The sequence below is a fragment of the Idiotropiscis lumnitzeri genome, chromosome 14 (assembly GCF_059441095.1).
Source record: "Idiotropiscis lumnitzeri isolate Australia: NSW breed Sydney's pygmy pipehorse chromosome 14, RoL_Ilum_1.0, whole genome shotgun sequence".
Classification (NCBI taxonomy): Eukaryota; Metazoa; Chordata; class Actinopteri; order Syngnathiformes; family Syngnathidae; genus Idiotropiscis; species Idiotropiscis lumnitzeri.
The window spans coordinates 14,985,640-15,003,890 of NC_142404.1; the positions used below are offsets into that span (position 1 = coordinate 14,985,640).

General features: G+C 46.2%; 1 protein-coding gene across 4 annotated transcripts; it reads right to left on the bottom strand.

Annotated features, from left to right (window-relative positions):
• Positions 1-1,860: 1,860 nt before the first annotated feature.
• On the bottom strand, positions 1,861-17,918 carry zmym2 (zinc finger, MYM-type 2). Of its 4 annotated transcripts, XM_088315255.1 has the most exons (25): positions 17,867-17,881; positions 17,642-17,747; positions 13,807-14,412; positions 13,011-13,164; positions 12,782-12,930; positions 12,266-12,414; positions 12,026-12,188; positions 11,697-11,909; positions 10,723-10,873; positions 10,441-10,556; positions 10,222-10,347; positions 9,850-10,000; positions 9,601-9,773; positions 9,156-9,321; positions 8,910-8,938; positions 8,688-8,829; positions 8,480-8,601; positions 8,178-8,334; positions 7,646-7,831; positions 7,357-7,421; positions 6,936-7,229; positions 5,602-5,716; positions 4,785-5,024; positions 4,507-4,630; positions 1,861-4,212 (listed from the first exon to the last, which is right to left on the bottom strand). In XM_088315255.1, the coding sequence occupies exons 3-25, from the start codon at positions 14,395-14,397 to the stop codon at positions 4,017-4,019; spliced, it is 3,972 nt and encodes a 1,323-aa protein (XP_088171381.1). In that variant the 5' UTR covers positions 14,398-14,412; positions 17,642-17,747; positions 17,867-17,881; the 3' UTR covers positions 1,861-4,016. The 4 variants fall into 4 exon arrangements, with proteins under 4 accessions (XP_088171381.1, XP_088171382.1, XP_088171383.1 ...); XM_088315256.1 differs by lacking the exon at positions 17,642-17,747 and having other exon boundaries at positions 17,867-17,918; XM_088315257.1 differs by lacking the exons at positions 17,642-17,747; positions 17,867-17,881 and adding an exon at positions 17,103-17,278.
• Positions 17,919-18,251: the final 333 nt, after the last annotated feature.

The following is an 18,251-nucleotide window of genomic DNA, read 5'->3' on the forward strand; positions in this document are numbered from 1 at the left end:
GCAGTGTTTGAATGTCACATTGTGACGTAGGGAGTAACTGGGAGGCAAGAGTCTGAGTCATCCTTTGAAAGTGTTCTCTCTTTGCATATTTTGTTCGGCTTTTCAAATCAGCCTAAAGTGTGTTGACGACTGTCTGCACCGGTCCACCGAGGAACGCGACCCTTACCCATCCCCAAGCTGCCGTTGCATCACCGAAGCGCCACATTGGTTGTCACGTGATCGAGAAAGCCGGGTGGACCGCCGACAGCACCCCCCCCCTTGCTGAGAGCAGCGCTTTCTTTGTGGCCCCTGAAAGGCTCGGGGATTGAGCCCGAACAATAAAATTGAATGGAGCAAGTTACTGGAGTCTGGCCAACAATGACAAAATAAGGCTTTAGTCATCCTTTTTAGTACCTGTAGCCATCCATATTTTTGGAGGGCAAGGCGTATGTACAGAAATAGGTCTCATTTGTCCAACAGTTGGCTTCAATTTGATCACGTGAAGGCAACAAAGGCGGACGATGCCACCCACTTCCACCCGGCAGCTTGGAGCTCGGGTTTAAAGTTCTCAGTGCCAACACATCGCCCCCTACTGGTTTGAAGTATGCAAGACAAAAAACTGTGGCATGAAGCTTTACCAGGATGAATTAACAGGAGGGACAGATGCTTCACTTAATTTGCTGATTGGCATCATCAGTTACCTCATGTGCAAAAAAAAAAAAACATGAATAACAAGATGTTTCAAGATGACAACAGCGACACATACCTACCAAGTGTCACAATCCAAACAAAATTACCTAGTTGGGCTAATCCAAGTTCATTGAAGATCTCTGATGTGTTTCTCTCTGTAGCTAACATTCAAAAAATAAAAATCTGAACATTGAAATGAACAAAAACAATCATGTAGAACAAAGTCAAGAACATACACACCTTGGGATGTCAAGGACACACTAGGAAGTTGACGCACAATTTTAGGACATTTTCATTGTATTAAAAAAAAAAGGATGATTTTAATATTAAGTTCAATGGACATCTGCTTCTTCCTTCCCAGCACTTCTCAGAAGACACAAAAAAACTAAATTTGGCAAAACAACTGCACAATAAAAAAAAATAGAAAAATTAAAATTGCAAGCATGAAAGAGCAGAAGCTGTCTTTTGACGGTGAGGTAACACAAACGGTAGTCACCGGCCGGGTGTGTGACGTTGGCCGCTTCCATCTAGCAATCTTTTCTTATCCACAAATCAAATGATAAAGTAACTCCTTTTCTTCTATTGTTGCATTTTTTTTGTCTCGCTTTAAATAAATACAAGTGAGTCATGCAGTTAGAAAAGAAAAGGTCATTTATTGAACACGAGCACACCAGCTGATGAGCGCGCACACACACACACACACACACACACACACGTTCATATTTACACACTGAGGCACATTCACACCCGAGTCCGCGGCGACACCCGGGTCGGCACCGACGGGCTCGCTTAAAGGTTTTTTTTCCCCCGGATTTGAGTCCTGTACTGAGGCGCAAACCCAACCAGCGTCCCTGTAGGAGGACCGAAGCGTGCTGGACTCCGAAAAAAGATGCTCCACGTGTCACCGCAAATCATCCAAATTAAGCTTGACAGACATCTTTTCATACAGGAAGAAGCAATACAAATTTGATGGCGAATGCTTTCAACGCAAACCTGAGTTCAGTTTTTTTTTTTCTTGGGAGAGTCCAAATGAGTCAAAAGAAAAAACGGACAATGAAAATCCAAAGCAACAAGCTCGTCTCATGTTCTGCTGTGGCGCATCTGATTATTTTCTTTGAACAAGCCTTTTGGAAAAGAAGTACAAAAAGAGGACACGGAAACAAGGAGAAATAAATACGCTTTAAAAAAATATGGTGGGTATTGTTTTTTTATGTCCCTTTTATGACCAGACCAACCCATTTCATATACCACCCGTCCTTATCGAAGAGACGACGCCAAAATAAATGGGACCCTAGTTAGCATACGACGCTACATTCAGGTAACAGGACATGCAATTCACTGCGTGGTTTGTTAGCCTCGTATCGCCCCCGAAGAGTTGCGGTGATGTCGTTTGGGAAGATCCTTTGGGCCGGTTTCCATTGCGATAATGATGCGTGATGGGAAAACCAATAAGCAACTTGTTAATTGGACTTGCGCTGCCATAAAGTATTTTATATCCAAATTTAGCACAAAAAAAGAAAACAACAGTTGCAATGGTGTGAAACAAGCGGTGTCATTCAAAACGACAATACGCAGCTCATTCAGAAAGGGTGCGGTATTAGCTTGCTCAGCACAAACACTATGTTCTGAAAGACAAAATGAGCTGCATAAGTCCAACTAATTGGCAAACATTTAAACAGCGCGCAAGAACAGCAACATTTTCCAACAAAACTAGATGTAGTTTGGAGAGGGTGCGTTCTGGTTTTGCTCACTTGTAGATAACGGATTATTCGACTAATCCTGAAAACAAGTTGGCATAAATTTAAGAACACCATCATTTAACAGATGTGATGCCAACCAAAAGGAAAACGAGCTTGTAACGGGTATTATTTTCCACAACGGAAATATTTATTAATTTCAAGATAATGGACTTTCCGTAAAACCGCAAATTAATCGCCAAAACTTTAAACAACCCAAAATTCAATTGATCAATCGATGCAAATTCAAATGACAAGTCAGGCTGGCTCACAATGAATGCGCCATTATTTATCCTCAGCCTAAAAATATGAATTTTGCAAACTATTCGACTTTTGCTACAAATACAAAAATGTTGGGCGTGGGTGTGCCTTTACTTTTCTCATCTTAAATATTTGCGTGTTCCGAGCTAGTGCGCAAATACGGCATCGCCAAGGGAAATAGCAGCGTCATTTTTTAACGGCTGAGACGTCAAACAGAAGGCAAAATGTGTGTCTCGAGTGGAATGTGTATGGTATCACCAAACATTTGCGCGTTCCAAGCCACTGGGTGAACGGCATTACGTCACTTTGCTCCGAAACAGAACCACATGTAAGAGCGTTGGCATTGTTCGATGGCTGGGCCGAACGATGTGGTATGAATTTGCTCGGCCCAAATAACGTACTTGCATGTTCCAAACCTTTGGGATATTTTCCAGAGCAATCATCCAGAAAAGTTCAGAGCGCTCTCTCTCTTTTTTTTTTCAATAGCAAATAAAAGCATTGAAATTTCTTAATGGATGTTATGTCAAAGGGACAAAAGGTGGATATCATCGTAAATCATAATCGGTGGGCCATTACTCTATTTAGCTCTTCTATGCTTTTATGTTGGATTTATCTGACTTTTCTGCACGAAATTTAAAAAAAAACGTAGCCCTAGAGTTTGTGAAAGGGTTCACTGGCGCACAAGAGGAGTGGCATTCTTCAAATAATAGTGACTTGAACATTCGGCTACTTAAGGAATGGTGCGTTTTCTCAGCCCAAACGCTTGTTCCTTCCAAAATTTTCTGCAACAAAAAGCATGCACCTTCGAAAGGTTTCAAGGCCGCGTAATGGCAGCGCTATTCCTCGACGGATGTGACGTCAATTAATGGACAAAAAGTAGGACGACTACAGACCTCGCAAAATATTGGACTTTCTTCTGCAGATTAGAGCAGCACTCCGATCTCCAACGTAAAGCATGCATGTCATCTAATGAAGAATGGGAGACAGCTTAAGCGCTCACCGGTGTCGTGATTGTCTTTTTCAAAGACTAAAAAAACAGAGCAGTTCTGCCTGAACCAATTCTCCAAACGACATCACCGGATTATAAATCAGGCTTGATGGCGGCACATTGCGATCAGAACTTTCCCAAACTGTGTGGACGCGCCCCACCCCCACCCCTGAATCCATCCCATAAACACACCGGAAACTTAACGCCCAACCACTCCCATAAAGTTTTTCTCGCCGTGGGCGGCGTCTCGTGGATCTCTGCGGTAGGAATGAAGGAGGTTTACATAAGAAAATGTTGGAAGAGCTACTCACTACGGCCTTCCTGTGGATCTACTAACAATCTACGCGTCTAAACCAGACGTGCTACTCAGCGCCACCTTCTTCTTCCACTTGCCCCTGCGAGTCCGTGTAAATGTCCCGCACCAGCAGGACTCTGGCGAGGAGGCCCTCCAGCGTGCGGCGCTCTAGCGGTGTGGACGTGAACCAGGCGCCGTCGCCATCCCAGGCGGGATCGGGCTGGGCATAGAAGAAGTCCGAGCGCTCCAGCAATGACGCCGGGCTGTGGTGAGGGGAAAACAGAAGGCGGTGGTTACAAAAAGCGTGCTTTGGGAACGTTTCAGCAGAGCGGGACGGGAAGTCCTCATCGTTCAACGGTCATCACGGAAAATTCAGGATGTGAACAGCATGGAGTTATAATCACAGGACAACCACTTCCAAAATTTCACAGAGTCATACAGGAAACCTCCATTTATTCAGAGATAAATGTTACAGGAGAAAATGCATTTGCTGATCTCAAAGCAAATTAATTGACGGATCAGCCTTAAATATCAGCGAGGCAGAAAACACAACGTACCACTTGGAGCGGTAAAGCTGGAAAAGGTGTCGCTCTTGCTCCGTGACGGGACCGAGTGATCCCGTGTCATCGCCTTCTTCACAGTCCTGATGATCCAGCTTCCTTTTGCGGGACTCCTTTTCAACTACGAGGAAAACAAAGCATATCTTAAATCAATTAATAAGAATGCATAATGAATAAAATGGCTAAATGAATGCAAACGAGTATCACAGGACTCAAAGTCAACACTAAGGCCCGCCTCCTGCTACACGCTCAATTCTGAAGCTTATTTCACTCACCCTGAGAGACGGGAGAAGGCACGCGGTCGCAGGCGCGACTCTCGCCGGTGGTGACGGGGTGCGTGGCGTCCGGGCCGTAGATGTTGGTGAAGGACAGGTCCAGGTGCTGCTGGGCGCTGCGCAAACGCATGCGCTTGGCGTTCAAGTAGACCAGTGAGCGCAGCAGGACGGCGGGCGTGGCGCTGCCCAGATGCCCGCCCGCCCACAGGCACCGCTCGTCCACGCGGCTCCACGCGGAGCCTGCAGGGGCCAACAAAAAACACCTAAATAAACACTGCCTGGTAATGTCAAATAAATTTAATGCAGTGGTTACATTTTTTACACCAAAATGAAAATAATTCCACCAAAATAAAAGCACAGATCTAAAAGATTAAATGCCACTGAACTATATAGTTTATGTACTGTACTAGAATAAAAAAAAGTTAACTCACCATTAGGGACAATGTGAACATTAAAATGATACTTTGCTTAATTGACTTAATGTCCTCCATATTGTATTACAGTGAGCATCTTCATATAACCAAAGCACAATCACAAAGTGTCAGGATGTGAACAGCAAAGAGATATAATCGAAATACTAACTTATCTAATTTGATGACTCAGCCAAAAGGACCATATTAAGTTGGTTTAAGCAGAATATAACAACGACTCTACTACAACAGCGGTAACATTAGTTCTCTTATCAGGGAAAAATCAACTTAAATTTTTTTTTGTCCAGAGCTCAATCAAGTTAGCAAAACACATTATGCGCTTTTTAGCTGAGCCATGTTTTTGTTCTCCTGTAATGATCTTCATGGATTTGGAGGCCTGTACTCACCATCAGGGAGCAGGTGAGGCTTCCAGTTCTTCAGAACCTTGTTGAGCTCCTCCCCAAACTCCTGGTAGCAAGAATCGCTGAAGATGTCACTCGGTTGGCCATTGGCGTGACGATGCTACAAAGAAAGCCACAAAACCCAATTTGATTTTTCACCATTTATAAGATGGTCGAATAGATTGATGCACGTGCATGTGATATGGGTGTCCTCATATTTAAATGATCATCACAGTATTCAGGATGTGAACAGCAAAAGGTTTAAAATCACAGGACACCAAAATCATAAACAAAATCTGAAAACATCTAAAAACAAAAAAAGATTAGTAGATTAAGACAACAACCAAAGTACAGAAGATTAAAAAAAAATGGTAATACTCAAACGTGTTTAAAATAGAAATCAACAAACACCTGACTTTCAAAAAGATATTATCAAAATTACAAATAGAGTTCACTTACACGCGCGTGTCAAAGTGCAGAAAATCTACAAGCATGCGACGTGGCCATGATGGGAGTAGCTGTTGTAACATGTGCAGCAGTGCGAAGCCTTGTGCGTGATTCAAATGTGTCCCCAGGCAAACACTTCCTGCTCAACTTGGTTCCTATCCCCAAAATGGCGGGAATTTTGCAATCTTGGGATTTCGAAGCAAGTATAAATAACATTTTCCACTCAATGCATAAATTAAAGGAGATTTACATTAGAAAATGTTGAAATATATTTTTACTTTTCTCTTAAAAAGGTTAAAGGTGAGATATCTGCATCATTATACTATACCACCTATGACAATGTATCGAAAGGATTAACCTATCGGTGCCCGATTGATATGAGAATCAGTAAACGTGGAAGTGAGCAGAGGTACATAAAATATGCTGTTAGGACGCTGCACACTGCTTCTTTGCTGATCACGGTGAGGACGCACAGCATAAAAGCACCAATCAGGATATTTACAGTAGGAATGAGTAGACATGCACATTTATTTAGATATTTAGGCGACGTAATGACAAGGCGCCGTTTTATTCTTTGGAACTTAACAGCTCCGGGCTACGCATACACCTTGGTCATAACGGGTCCCTGAGACCTTTGTAAAGTGTCCTCAGAATGGAACAGCTGCTGACTTGCATGGTGCTTCGTGAAGCGGGCTTTGGAAATTCATAAGCCAACTTATTACACACCTTTCAGGCCAAAATGAGCCTTACACCAATTTGAACAAAATCTGTTGAAATTTTACTGTAATTTTGACTTTGTCATAATTGACGCCATGAATGCGACGTTATCTATCTACTCACGAGACATAGCTCCAAATTTTCCGGTTGCCAATTGAAAGTGAGAAGAAGCCAACCTTCTGGATGCCGAGGCAGAGGTAGAAGATGCTATCTGGAGCGTATCGATCCCCGTTGGGCCGGCACACCTCCCTTACGAAGCCACACAGCTTGTCGTTCAGCTCGTCGCTGCACATTTTCAGCGCGTCGGCCTCAGCGGGATTCACCAGACCTGGTTCGGATGCTTGGGGGTGCGCCGTGGAGCACATCCAGCGCCTGAAGGCGTTGACGCCATAGCGAACTTTCAGGGGTGGCGAGCGAACTGCCGAGGTTCTGACCAAGCTGCGTTCCGCCGCCGCCAGCCTCTTGCTCCCCTGTGACACAAATAGGGTTGGAAACAGATATTAAAGCCGGAAACATAGTGGCAATTCATGCAAATACATGGAGGAATTAGCTAAACTGAGGGCCTGTGGCACAAAAAGAAAACATGAATGTTCATACTCGTGTCCTTGGCTGAGGTCGTGGCGCCCGCTCGTCGTCCTGCTTCTCCGCATCTGACGCCAGAGCTGAGGAAGAGGAAGGTAATGTCAATTAGAGAATGAGACAGCATTTTGGGACCAACAATGAGTCAGTGGTTGCTCCGAGGCCCATGGTGACAAACTACAGGCACGCTTTGGTTCCATGACAAACTGGACGACAGTAATGCAGCCCTAAATAGCGGTGCTTCTATATTGCATACATTTTTTTTCCCACAACTGTTCACGTGGGATGAACGTGACAAATTATTTACCTTGAGGAAAGTCCTCCTCCAGGTCCATATAGCTTCCATCGTCTTCTTCCTCCTTCACCTTTTCTTTTTTAAGTTCTTTCTTCAGGTCCATATCTCCTTCCTTCTTCACCTCCTTGGGCTCCTCCCGGCCGGTGGTGATCATGTCTTCGTCTTCATGCTCACTCGTCTCCTTCTCGAGCTTCACATCTGAAACAGGCAGCGTTGTCACATTAGTCAAGTTAATGTGGCCTCCGCACATTAGCGACAATCAGGCCCAACTTTAGGATCAAAGTCAGCAAAGGCACAATTGTCTGATACGTCAATGATGACCCTGTGTTTTTATCAAGCGATATGGGCTGAGTTACGAGTGGTGTGTGTTATCTGTGACAATCCTGTGGTGTCGAGGATATGCCAACAGTGATGATCCTGTGGTGTTAAGATCGATTTATCATGTACTGCGAGATGTGCTCCTGTTCAATATTTCCTTATATTAGCTTGAATATTTACTCCATATCCAAGAGAAAGTGCCCCATGTTGGGCTTGCGAGAGCTACCTGCTTTCTGGTCCTCTGGCTTCAGATCTGTTGGGGACGGCGAGTCGTCCTGGGCGGTGACGGGCTCCGAGGGCGCCTTGTTTCTCAGCTCCTGGATGGTTTGAACGATCTGCTCGGTGCTCTGCAGTGTGGTGGGAAGGAAGACAGGCACGGGGAGCTGATAGGGGGGGGACATGTGAAGGTTAGTTAACCAAAGCACATTTGCTAACATGAGCTCCAAACAACATGTCCACATTTCTGGAACTATGGTAAGCAGTAGTAACAGTAAAGTAAAAGTAATACTTGTAAGTTTCATGTCTTACTGGTAGAGGCATTGAGAGCGGCGTGGGCGTCAGTTGCGAATACATGTTCATGGGCACGGGGATGAAGACGGGCACGGGGATGGGAACGGGAATGTACTCCCGCTTCACGCCATCGTCCACGTCTGCGTTGGCACGAGAAGCTCAGTTTTTGACTAACAGCCATCACATCAGGTGTGCCGATCAAGTGTCCATGGCAGTAAATACTCACCCGTTTGGATGGGCTTGCTCTGCATGTGCGGCTTGCAGTAGGTGGCCTTGGTGAGGGTGAGCGGCTTGCAGAGGACTGCTTTGTTTTTGACATCCCTCATCAGGGCGCTGCCTGTGTACGCCACCGTGCCCTGGCTCACCAGCTGCATGGTGAGAGGACAAGATTTAGAGGTATGGCAATGTGATGGAATAAAACGGCAAACATTGTCAAAATCATACTCACTCCCAGTTTGGAAGTTTGGGATACAATGCCTGGAAAGAAACACAAAATAGTTTGTGACACCTAAATAGCTGGTTCCAAAAAAAAAAAAGGCTGGATTCTTGCTTTAAAAAATAAATAAATAAAATAATCACTGGCCCTGATTGCTGGAAATGGCCATATAGGGTCCAAAATATCCATTTTAAAAACACAAAGGCACAAGTGGAGAATCTGAGTTGTAAGCAACTGGCATGGGGTATTCATGCATACCCGTGCAGCTGTTCTCGGGGCCTTTCTGTGTGGCCATGATGGGCTCATTCTGCTGGCAATAGAACCTGAGCAGACACTGCTGGTCGCAGAATTGCTTCATCTCAGAGCGCCACATCACAGACTCCGTCAGCTGGCCCTGAACTTTGCAGCAGTCGCAGCGCGCCGCCTAGTGGACATACACAGACATTGTCAGTTTACAGACGGTTTTCACACAAGATTACTGACATTTTTTTTTTTGGTTGTGACTTGATTCACGCATAGATATTTTCTTTTAATATGCTGCTCATCAATTACTCCCCCCAGAAAAATTACAGATGAATCAATTAGTAATAGTTAGACAGCATCTTTAAAATGTGATTGGAATTGGCATTGGCCAATCGCACTCATGGATGACGAGTTGGAACTGGCAGCATAAATCCCTGATTCCCCCCCTCCCAAAACGGACCTTGTGGTACCAGTCGTGGAACTTCTTGGCGCAGGCCTCGCCGCAGAAGTCCCGGGTCATGCCACCAAACTGGCGCGTGACGCTTCTCTTGCACATCTGGCTGCAGTGGTTGCAACTGACACACTTGAGGCCCAGATGCTTGATGAAGTCCTGCTTGAACAGCAGCTTGCAACCTGGAACATAAAACGCATTCAAAACGGAGGAAAAAAAAAAAAAGGAAGCAGGAAAGGAGCTGGACATCCATGTTACCTTCACTGCAGAAGGGCTTCTTTTCGCCCGAGAAGTTGGCGGTGGTGTGCAGCGTTTTCTCCTCCTGGCAGAACTCGCACACGGTGACGATGCAATGCAGCTTCTTGTAGTCGTCGCAGCACACCTTGCTGCAGAAGTGGTACACTTTGTCCTGAGGGACACAGACAAGTTAGGAGCAGAGCTCTTCGTGGAAAAAGACTTCCCCATACACAAAAACACAATTTCATTCTTGGTCAATTACGACTTTTATTCTTGGAAAAATATGATTCTGGTAAGACTATTACGCTTTCCCTGAAAACAGTTTGTTTTTCTCCAAAAAACAAATTCTAATTATTCTATTTCTTTCGGATAAGATTAAGAGTCCCATCTTACCTCCCACTCCAGAGTCTCTGGCTTGACGCTGAATGCTCCCCTGCAGTAGTTACACTTGAGCTGCACCGTGCTGTTGTTGCTGGACAACGTCGTCTGCCCGTTGGTGGTCGTCTGGAGCGTGGTGTTCTGTAAGCATGACCACCGGTCTTTTAAAAAGAACAAAAAAAACCACATCCACCCCAAAAAATAATGATCAATGACAACCAAGTGAGTGTGCACCTGGAATTTGGCGACGCACTGCGAGCTGCAGAAGTTAAGGACGTTTCCCTCGGGCAGCGTGGCCTGATACTGCGGTAAAGAGTTCCTCTTGCAGAAGTGACACGACGGCTCCGCGTCTAAACAAAACACACGCCGTTAAAGCATAAAAGGACGCCATTTATTCCATTATGGTGCATTTGAATCCTTTTATCTGTCCTGATTTGAGGGAAAAAGAAGCAGACCGCCATGTTAGCCTCTCTCGCTAACCTGCACATTTAGTCTTTGCCACTTGCGTTCACTTACGGTGGAAGGTTGTGGCGGCCATCTTGGCCTTGTTCATGCAGTTGGTGGAGCAGTAGGAGCCCATGGTGCCGTCGGCAGCGAGGCCTAGGACCACCTCGCCCGTCTTGATCAGCGTCTTGCATGTCAGGCAGTTTGCCAGTTTACTGTGTGCCTAAAGACGCACATGAACGACCGGAAACAAGAGTGAGTTCAAGTCTCAAGAAAGTCCCAAGTCACTGTGGAGAAAAGTCAAGCAAGTTGAGTCCTCACCAAATTTCAAGCAAGTCAGGTGGGGGAACTTTTGCATGAAAACGAACGATTCGAACACTTTTCACAAACTATTGCACGCAGTTACGTTAGTTAGCTGGACTTAAATGTTAAATCACATTTTTATACTGGTCCCAAACCAATTCTCGTATCGCTAGCTAAGCTGCGGAGTTAGCAGATTTAAAATAATGAACAAGATGACTTGTCAAGTCTGTGTTGAGTCAAGTCATATGACTCAAGCCCACCCCCATCTCTGGGCATCAACCCCTTCAAAGGGTTCGTGGACCCAAAAAGTTGGACAACCTCAGCTGTAGGTGTCCCAATACTTTTGGTCCCACTGCCACGACACCAATGCGGTTGCTCTCATGAACAACTGTTGCCAGGCAACAACAACAACTATACTTCAGCCTTCAACTTGTGGCAAATACCAAAGTGTTCAGCTGAGAGCTTGTTCAAGGTAAAACTCAAGTAGGAAATGAAGTCATGAATGAATGAACAAGATTCTACGGTGAAAGTTGTGGACTGCAACAAAACAAGAGTGAAACCTCTAACCCTAAACAATAGAAATAAATCAACACCGCTAGAAAATATTGGGAATCAAGACAAAGTCCAGCGCACACTCATTCAACCACGTCGCCTTATGATTACTACAATTGCCCAAGAGAAGTGTGGGGTATCGCCAAAACAAAACATCTCAAAATAATCCATAGAGTGAAATTCAAGAGTACCTGCTTGAAGTCCCTGATGCATTTCTGACAGCAGAAGCGCTTCTGCTGTCCGTCCACCAACAGGAAGTGGTTGGCGGAGGCCCTGTTGGGCAGGTAGTCTCCGCACTGCTCGCAGCAGTTCATGATGAGCCCGTTGGCTCGGCGGTAGACGTTGAAGCACATGTCACTGCAGATCTTGTGCGTCACCGTCTTGAAGCTCACCTCATGACGGATCTGCGTACAAGAAAGTCTGTCAATTTCACATGCTGAATAGGAAAAAGACAACCAACCCAGGAAAACACGGTACAAAAAGAGGCATTTAACAGACATTGCAAAAGGGGCTCACTGACCTCAGTGAGCTTTCCGCAGACGGTGCATTTGGTTTTGAGGCTGGACTTCGGCGGGTTCTGCTTGTTCTCATAAGCGCCCAGGCAGCCGGTGCTGCAAAACTCCTGGAAGGACTCGCTCGAGTCCACCTGGGCCACGATGGTACCTTTCATGTTGGTGATGTCCCTGCAATGCGGACGGGGTCAACAGTGATGTTAGCTGAGACCCCCAAACAATCCCCATGGACAGCAATCCAAACTGACTTTTTACACATGGTACAGCTTTTCTTGGGTGCGGGTTTGTGCGAGAAGGCGGAGAGACAGGTGGTGGAGCAGAAGAGGTGCGTCGACCCTTTGCGTTGGTATGCCGTCTGACCTTTCTTCAAAGGCTTCTTACAGTTTGCACACGTCACCTAATTTAAATTGGATAGGAATAGCGGATATCACAGGCCATTGAATACACGAGAATGTATTTACAATATGAATTATAGCCCGAGTGATATTGCATGCCAATTCCGATATTTATAATATATAATATATATATATATATATATATATATATAAAAAAAATTATAATAATAAATTAAAAAAATAAATAAAATTCAGAAAACCAAACTAAAATTGAAAAAAAAAAATGAATAGCGAAATAACTTCTTTTGTGTCCCTTAACGCTTACAACAAAAATATGATTGCTTTACAGTACACAAATATGATGTCAATTTGTTACATTTGTGCATGTACCATTTAAATAGGAGCTAAATATTGTGCATGCAGCAGTACCTTCACCGTTCGTGGTTGAGGCTGGGTGCCTGGCGAGGAAGAGGAAGACTGTCCCGGAGGTTTGGGCAGGGAAGTGGCGGTGGATGAAGAGTCCACCCCCGTCTGCTTTTGGTTGCGAGGCACCGACGCCGACTGGGAGATCCACGAGTCTGCGGGAGAGGGGGCGGGGGACAAGAGAAGCGTTAACAGGCAGTGTGAAAGGGGCCTCCTCGTGACCTGGAAAATTCACCTGTTCGGTTGTGCGTCCCCGCGTCGCCGTTTTGCACCGCCGATCCCCGTCCAGGGTTGAAGGAAGCGCTCGGTCTTCTGGACATGCCGTCGGGAGTCAGGCTGAATGCGCTGCCAATCTGCAGACCGTTTTCCTCTGCCGCGCCGTCACCCGACTGCGGGAAAGGGGGCTCGTGTTACAGAACATACACATTTGCCAATGCAGTGCTCCCACCTATGATGCGCTTCATTGTTTGCGCATTTTCTAAGAGCAAGACAAGGCAAAGAGAGTTAGTTATGGTTGTTTCAACAGGGCAGATTTGTATGTGTTGCAACTCAATGTGTGTGCTAAAGCGGCAGTTCATATAAATATGCAGTCGGTATCAATAAAATGTGGGAGAGTACTGCATCGATGCGAAAATAGAAGTCAAATCAGGTATCAATTATTTCCCCAGATGTGGGGTAACCAGAGAGTATGACCAGAGGTGAGATGACCTAACAGCCAGGGATAGCCACCATATACTGAAACTTTATCCCTGTCTATAAGTCCCAGGGGGAATTAGATTATTATATATCATTCAGGCCTACTGCAAATTAATAGTTTGAAGGAAATGCATTTTGCCTCAGAGTGCGAACGGGCACTAAGGAATACTGTTCTAACAAGTTTAAGTGTGGAAGGAGTAAAGCTATAAACCAAAAATGCAATTGAATACACACTGTAAGCTCTGTGTTGCGAGTGTTTGCCAATTGAGGCTCTGAAAGGTATTCTTGGAAAAAAAAATGGGAGTTGACTTTCCTTCAAGTAATTGTCGTCTTACCGCTGGCCCTCCCTGCAGCGACGTCACAGAGGTGATCATCAGGTCGGCTTGGGCGTCCCCTGGAAGGGCGCTGGCGCCCTTTTTCTGGCCCAGCGTGGTGACGTTGGCAATGCGGATGTCCGAACGTGGTTCCATGCCGGCGAGGGTGGCGGGGGAGGAGCCGCCCTGCTTCGCCTCAGGTTCCTCCTCGTCGTCAATGACAATGGGCTCGGCAGCCGAGGCGGGGTTGGCGGCTTCAGAAGCATCGGGGGTCTCAGCGACGGATGGCGTCGCCTCGGCTGCGGGCGTCTCCTCGGTGGGCGTGTGTTGCGTCTCCATATCACTGGGGCCCTCTGGACTCTCCTGCGAAGGTGGCGGTGGCTCAGGGGCCTGCGCCTCTATCAGAACCACGTCGTCATCGTCCTCGCCACCTCCCTTCTTCTGTGACTCGTCGTCATCTGTTGCCGCGGTAACTGACTCTGAGGCATCCTCGGTGGTAGCCTCCACGTTGGGCGCCACCGCGGCCTCCACGTGCTCCCCCGCTACCGCCACCCCTGCCGTTGCAACCTCCTCCTCCGGAACAGCAGGGTTGGGTTCCGACTCCCCGTCCATCGCTAAGGCAACCACCTGAAACGCCCCAGCCCAAAAAAAGGCAATTAGGTAGAACCTGTTTTTTCTCCTGAGACACCCAGGCCTGAGACCAGCTGCTGCGGATACAGATATTCTCATTTTCAGGAAAACTTGCAAAAGGGACTCGGCTAACACCAACAAATTAATCAAAGAACACGCACAATGTTGGACTGGTCGACTTCAATTCACTGTTTCGTATCTGTACCTTAACACGGTGTCTTCGCAAGTCAGGGCTTGGTTATCTAATTTGGGAAGCAGCATCACACAGGATGTTAAGTCCCAGCTCTGACATGATGTACAAATGAATTTGGGGAGCGTGTGTGAAAGGGGTTTGATTTTTTTTCTACCTCTGCTGCCCACTGTAAATCTGTGATACTCCAGCGGAAGCCGGCAAAAGACTTTCAAAATAAAATGTACTAGCATTGACAAAGTGGGCCTTTGTGCTACCCGCTGCCGATCGTGCTCCCCTTCTCACCTGCTCCTCGTGTCATTTTTTCCCCTCCCTTGTTGCTGTGGCAACATGTGAAGCTACACCTTGGTTGCCATGGTGATAGCAAAGCCCACCACAAGGGACGGAGCTCTACATCTGGCGTGTCGTTTTCCTACGCGTCAAGGGGCCGAGTAACGGGGAGGGAGGGAGGGAGTGAGTGGGTGTTGGATGGCGGGGTTGCCTTTCATGTCACGTGCTGACTACGGCGACGGCGGCAAAAGCTGCTGAATCGAAAGCCGACCCTTAGCGCATCACAGGCATGATTAATCAATTGTGTCGCTCGTGCTCTCGAACGAGCTGCCTAGACGGGCCGCCTGTTTGCCGTGTGGCCATTTTGAAGGGAAAAATTATCCTATGTGGAATTGGGCGGGGGAGGGCGACCATGTGACAGGAAGTGCGGGGCGACATGCTTGGGAGCAGGAAGCTGGTGTTTTCGCTCACACACACGCATTGACTTCACGTCCAGTCAACAAATAAATGCGGTGTAACATTTAATATACAAAAACGCATGTGCGTACAAATGTGTAAAAAGGACAATGCAGTTAGATGTCTTCACCACAAAAAAAGCAGACATAGCATCTGTAACACTTTCGTTTTTGACAAGAGTTTAGAAGAGTGTGAGTGCCTGAGCATTCCGGAGTAAATCTAGCTAAATATTTCAACTGGTATATTTAGTGATTTACATATATTTGCATTAAATGCATCTGACGCTCAACGTCGCCGTGTGCTCTCTGCAGTTGAGTGAGTACTGTCTGCATATAACGGTACTAATAATACAAACTCCAATAGGACAATTCAAATCTCCCTTCTTCTCCGGAGTGTAATGGTTGCAGTTGAGTAAATAAGCACAGCCTCATATCAGATGAGAAAATATATGCAATAAATTCTATTGTAAAAATACATTTGTACAAATAAAGACCTCCTCTGGTGCTACCGGGACTCTCTGCAGTTGAGTAGACTGCAATGCAATACTGTTAACACATTTGCTTTATAATGAGGGAAAAGAATTAGGACCTCAAATACAATGCAAAACAACCTCCCACCTGCAGCTGAATAAAGGCATTCATCAAACTACTAGATGAGGAAACACCCTATATAGAATATTTTAATGATACTTTTCAAATACATTTAAACACAGGCTCGGCTATACACGTCTTCCTTCTCGTCAACGTCTTAGACCAAATACTTTCTAAACTGGAGTGAATAAGCACATTCGGACAATATGAGGAACTATGCAACATAAAATGTAATAAACAATAAACAAATTGAGATATAAGACATTTGTGAAAACTCTCCCAGAGTAAATGTCTTACCGCAAATGGATGCTAGGCACCCAACAGTTGTGTAGAGAGCCCATCTGAACATTATGTAACAAGGTATGAAAGAAAAGTTATTTGCAAGAATTTTGGCAAAATAAAAGCCTCATCCTTCCTTTGTAAATGTCGCAAATGGAAGCTAGGAACTCAAATTTAATACATAATCACATCCAGCCACCATGAGTAAATTCTATTCATTGCCTCTTCCTGAACAAACATTTCCCTGCCAAGAGCCTGACAGTCTCTGCAGTTTAGTAGCTAGACATGGCAATGCAGAACACGCGAATGATAGACCTCAAATAACCCCCCCCCCCCGACAGCCTTATGACGTAATTACCAGGTTGAATGTGGGCGGGGCTTTAAGCATATCATGTCGCCTCAGTGACGTCATTCGCACAACTGGCGTTAAAAAAAACACGTTCGGTGCAATGGGCGTCAAAAGCATGCCCACATTGCAAATGGCGTCCGTTCCGGTTGTTATTTTATGTGTATGTGTTTTAGGTGAACGTATGTGAGGAAACGGGCACAAGTAGCGCCACGTTCAACGCGCCGTGGCCAAGCCTTGATCACCAATTCCAGCCTTAGAGTGCTGTTCGAACACCCCCGCCCAGAACCAACTCGGCTGATCCAAAACTTTCAAACTGTGCAAATGCACCCCGGCGGTAGTAAAGGTTGTTTGGAGGTGGTCTCCCAAGTTGACTATCTGGGGGCGGTCTGCCGAGAAACGTGGTCCAACTGCGCCATTGTGGGCCAACGCGCACAAAAAAACATTAAAACGAGGATTGCAACGTCACAAGACGCAGAGGCACCCGTTTGAAAATGACTCATATGGACCAAAACCGAATCCATAATTGGAATTCAAAGGCCATTTCGGGGCCTACCTGCTTTAATTGAAAAGTTCGCCGTCAACCGTGGCGCAATCAGGCTGCGGTGACACCAAGCCACCGATAGGGGCGCCTTTCCCCAAAACCGCCACCACAGCCACCCCCCGCCGGCGTTACGTATCACATGAAGCGGGCTTCGATTGTGTCATGCGGCGGTAAACAAGCGACGCAAGCCATCGTATCATTCCAAAAAAAGGGAAAGGCAATAGCCTCAAACATAACAAGTCTCCCCCCTCGTCCCTCCTTCCCCTCCTTAGACCATTACCACCGTCGCCACCCAGCGGGAAACCAGTGCCTTGCGTCCGCCATTAGGGCTCCAAATGAACAATACTGTCACACACATCGCTCACATTCAACTCTTTTACGTGTCTCCTCGTTGCCCTGTTTCAAGACATGCGGATGGCCGGGGGTAAGGGGAGGCCCGGCGAGGCCAAGCGACGGCCAAAAAAGTTGCCAAAACTTTCCACCTTGGGGACTTTGAGAAGCAATGAAGGAAAAGTGAGAGGAAATTTGGAGGAGACGAGGCTGATTCTTACCGGAGTAGAGCTCGACACGGTGTAGCGCCACTTTTGTGCCTTGACATTAATCCCGGAAGGCGCATGCGCACAACGCAAGAACAGCCAATTCCACGCTCCGAGATTGCTGGCGAAACAGACGGCTCACTCACGACACATTTAGTGCTAGGGGGGAGTTGTCACGTGACGTGCAAACGCGAGTCTCGGAGGCATTCGGTATCAAATTAATGCGATCAAAGTACTTACATCCCCTTTTCTAAACACTAGCACGATGTTTTTTTCTGTCGAACAGCACCATTATATAACTCAAAGCCACCGTCCATTTGTCGGTCACCCTCAACAACAAAAAAAGCGCGGCAGCCATTTTGAACGGAAACGGAAGATTGACGCCTTTAATTTATGAAGGGGCAGTGACATTAAAGCACTTGCCGTCTTAAAACACGAGGCAATGTCAACACAATATAAAGGAAATTTATCCACTTAATGGGCAAAATTAGGACAAATAAAACCAAACCCGGAAGTGCTTTGCAAAAACTTGACGAAATCCAGGCAGAGTGAGAGCTCTTCATTACCTTCCGTGCGTTACACTACTATCATACGACCCCCACCCCCTCCATCCTTCAATTCTTGC

Excerpts from the sequence above, each read along its gene's own strand:
- zmym2 (XM_088315256.1), bottom strand. The coding sequence starts at position 14,397 with ATGGACGGGGAGTCGGAACCCAACCCTGCTGTTCCGGAGGAGGAGGTT. Across the intron at positions 10,557-10,722 it reads GGCCGCCACAACCTTCCACC|ACGCGGAGCCGTCGTGTCAC; the intron begins GTAAGTGAACGC and ends TGTTTTGTTTAG. Across the intron at positions 9,322-9,600 it reads TCCACGACTGGTACCACAAG|GCGGCGCGCTGCGACTGCTG; the intron begins GTCCGTTTTGGG and ends TATGTCCACTAG.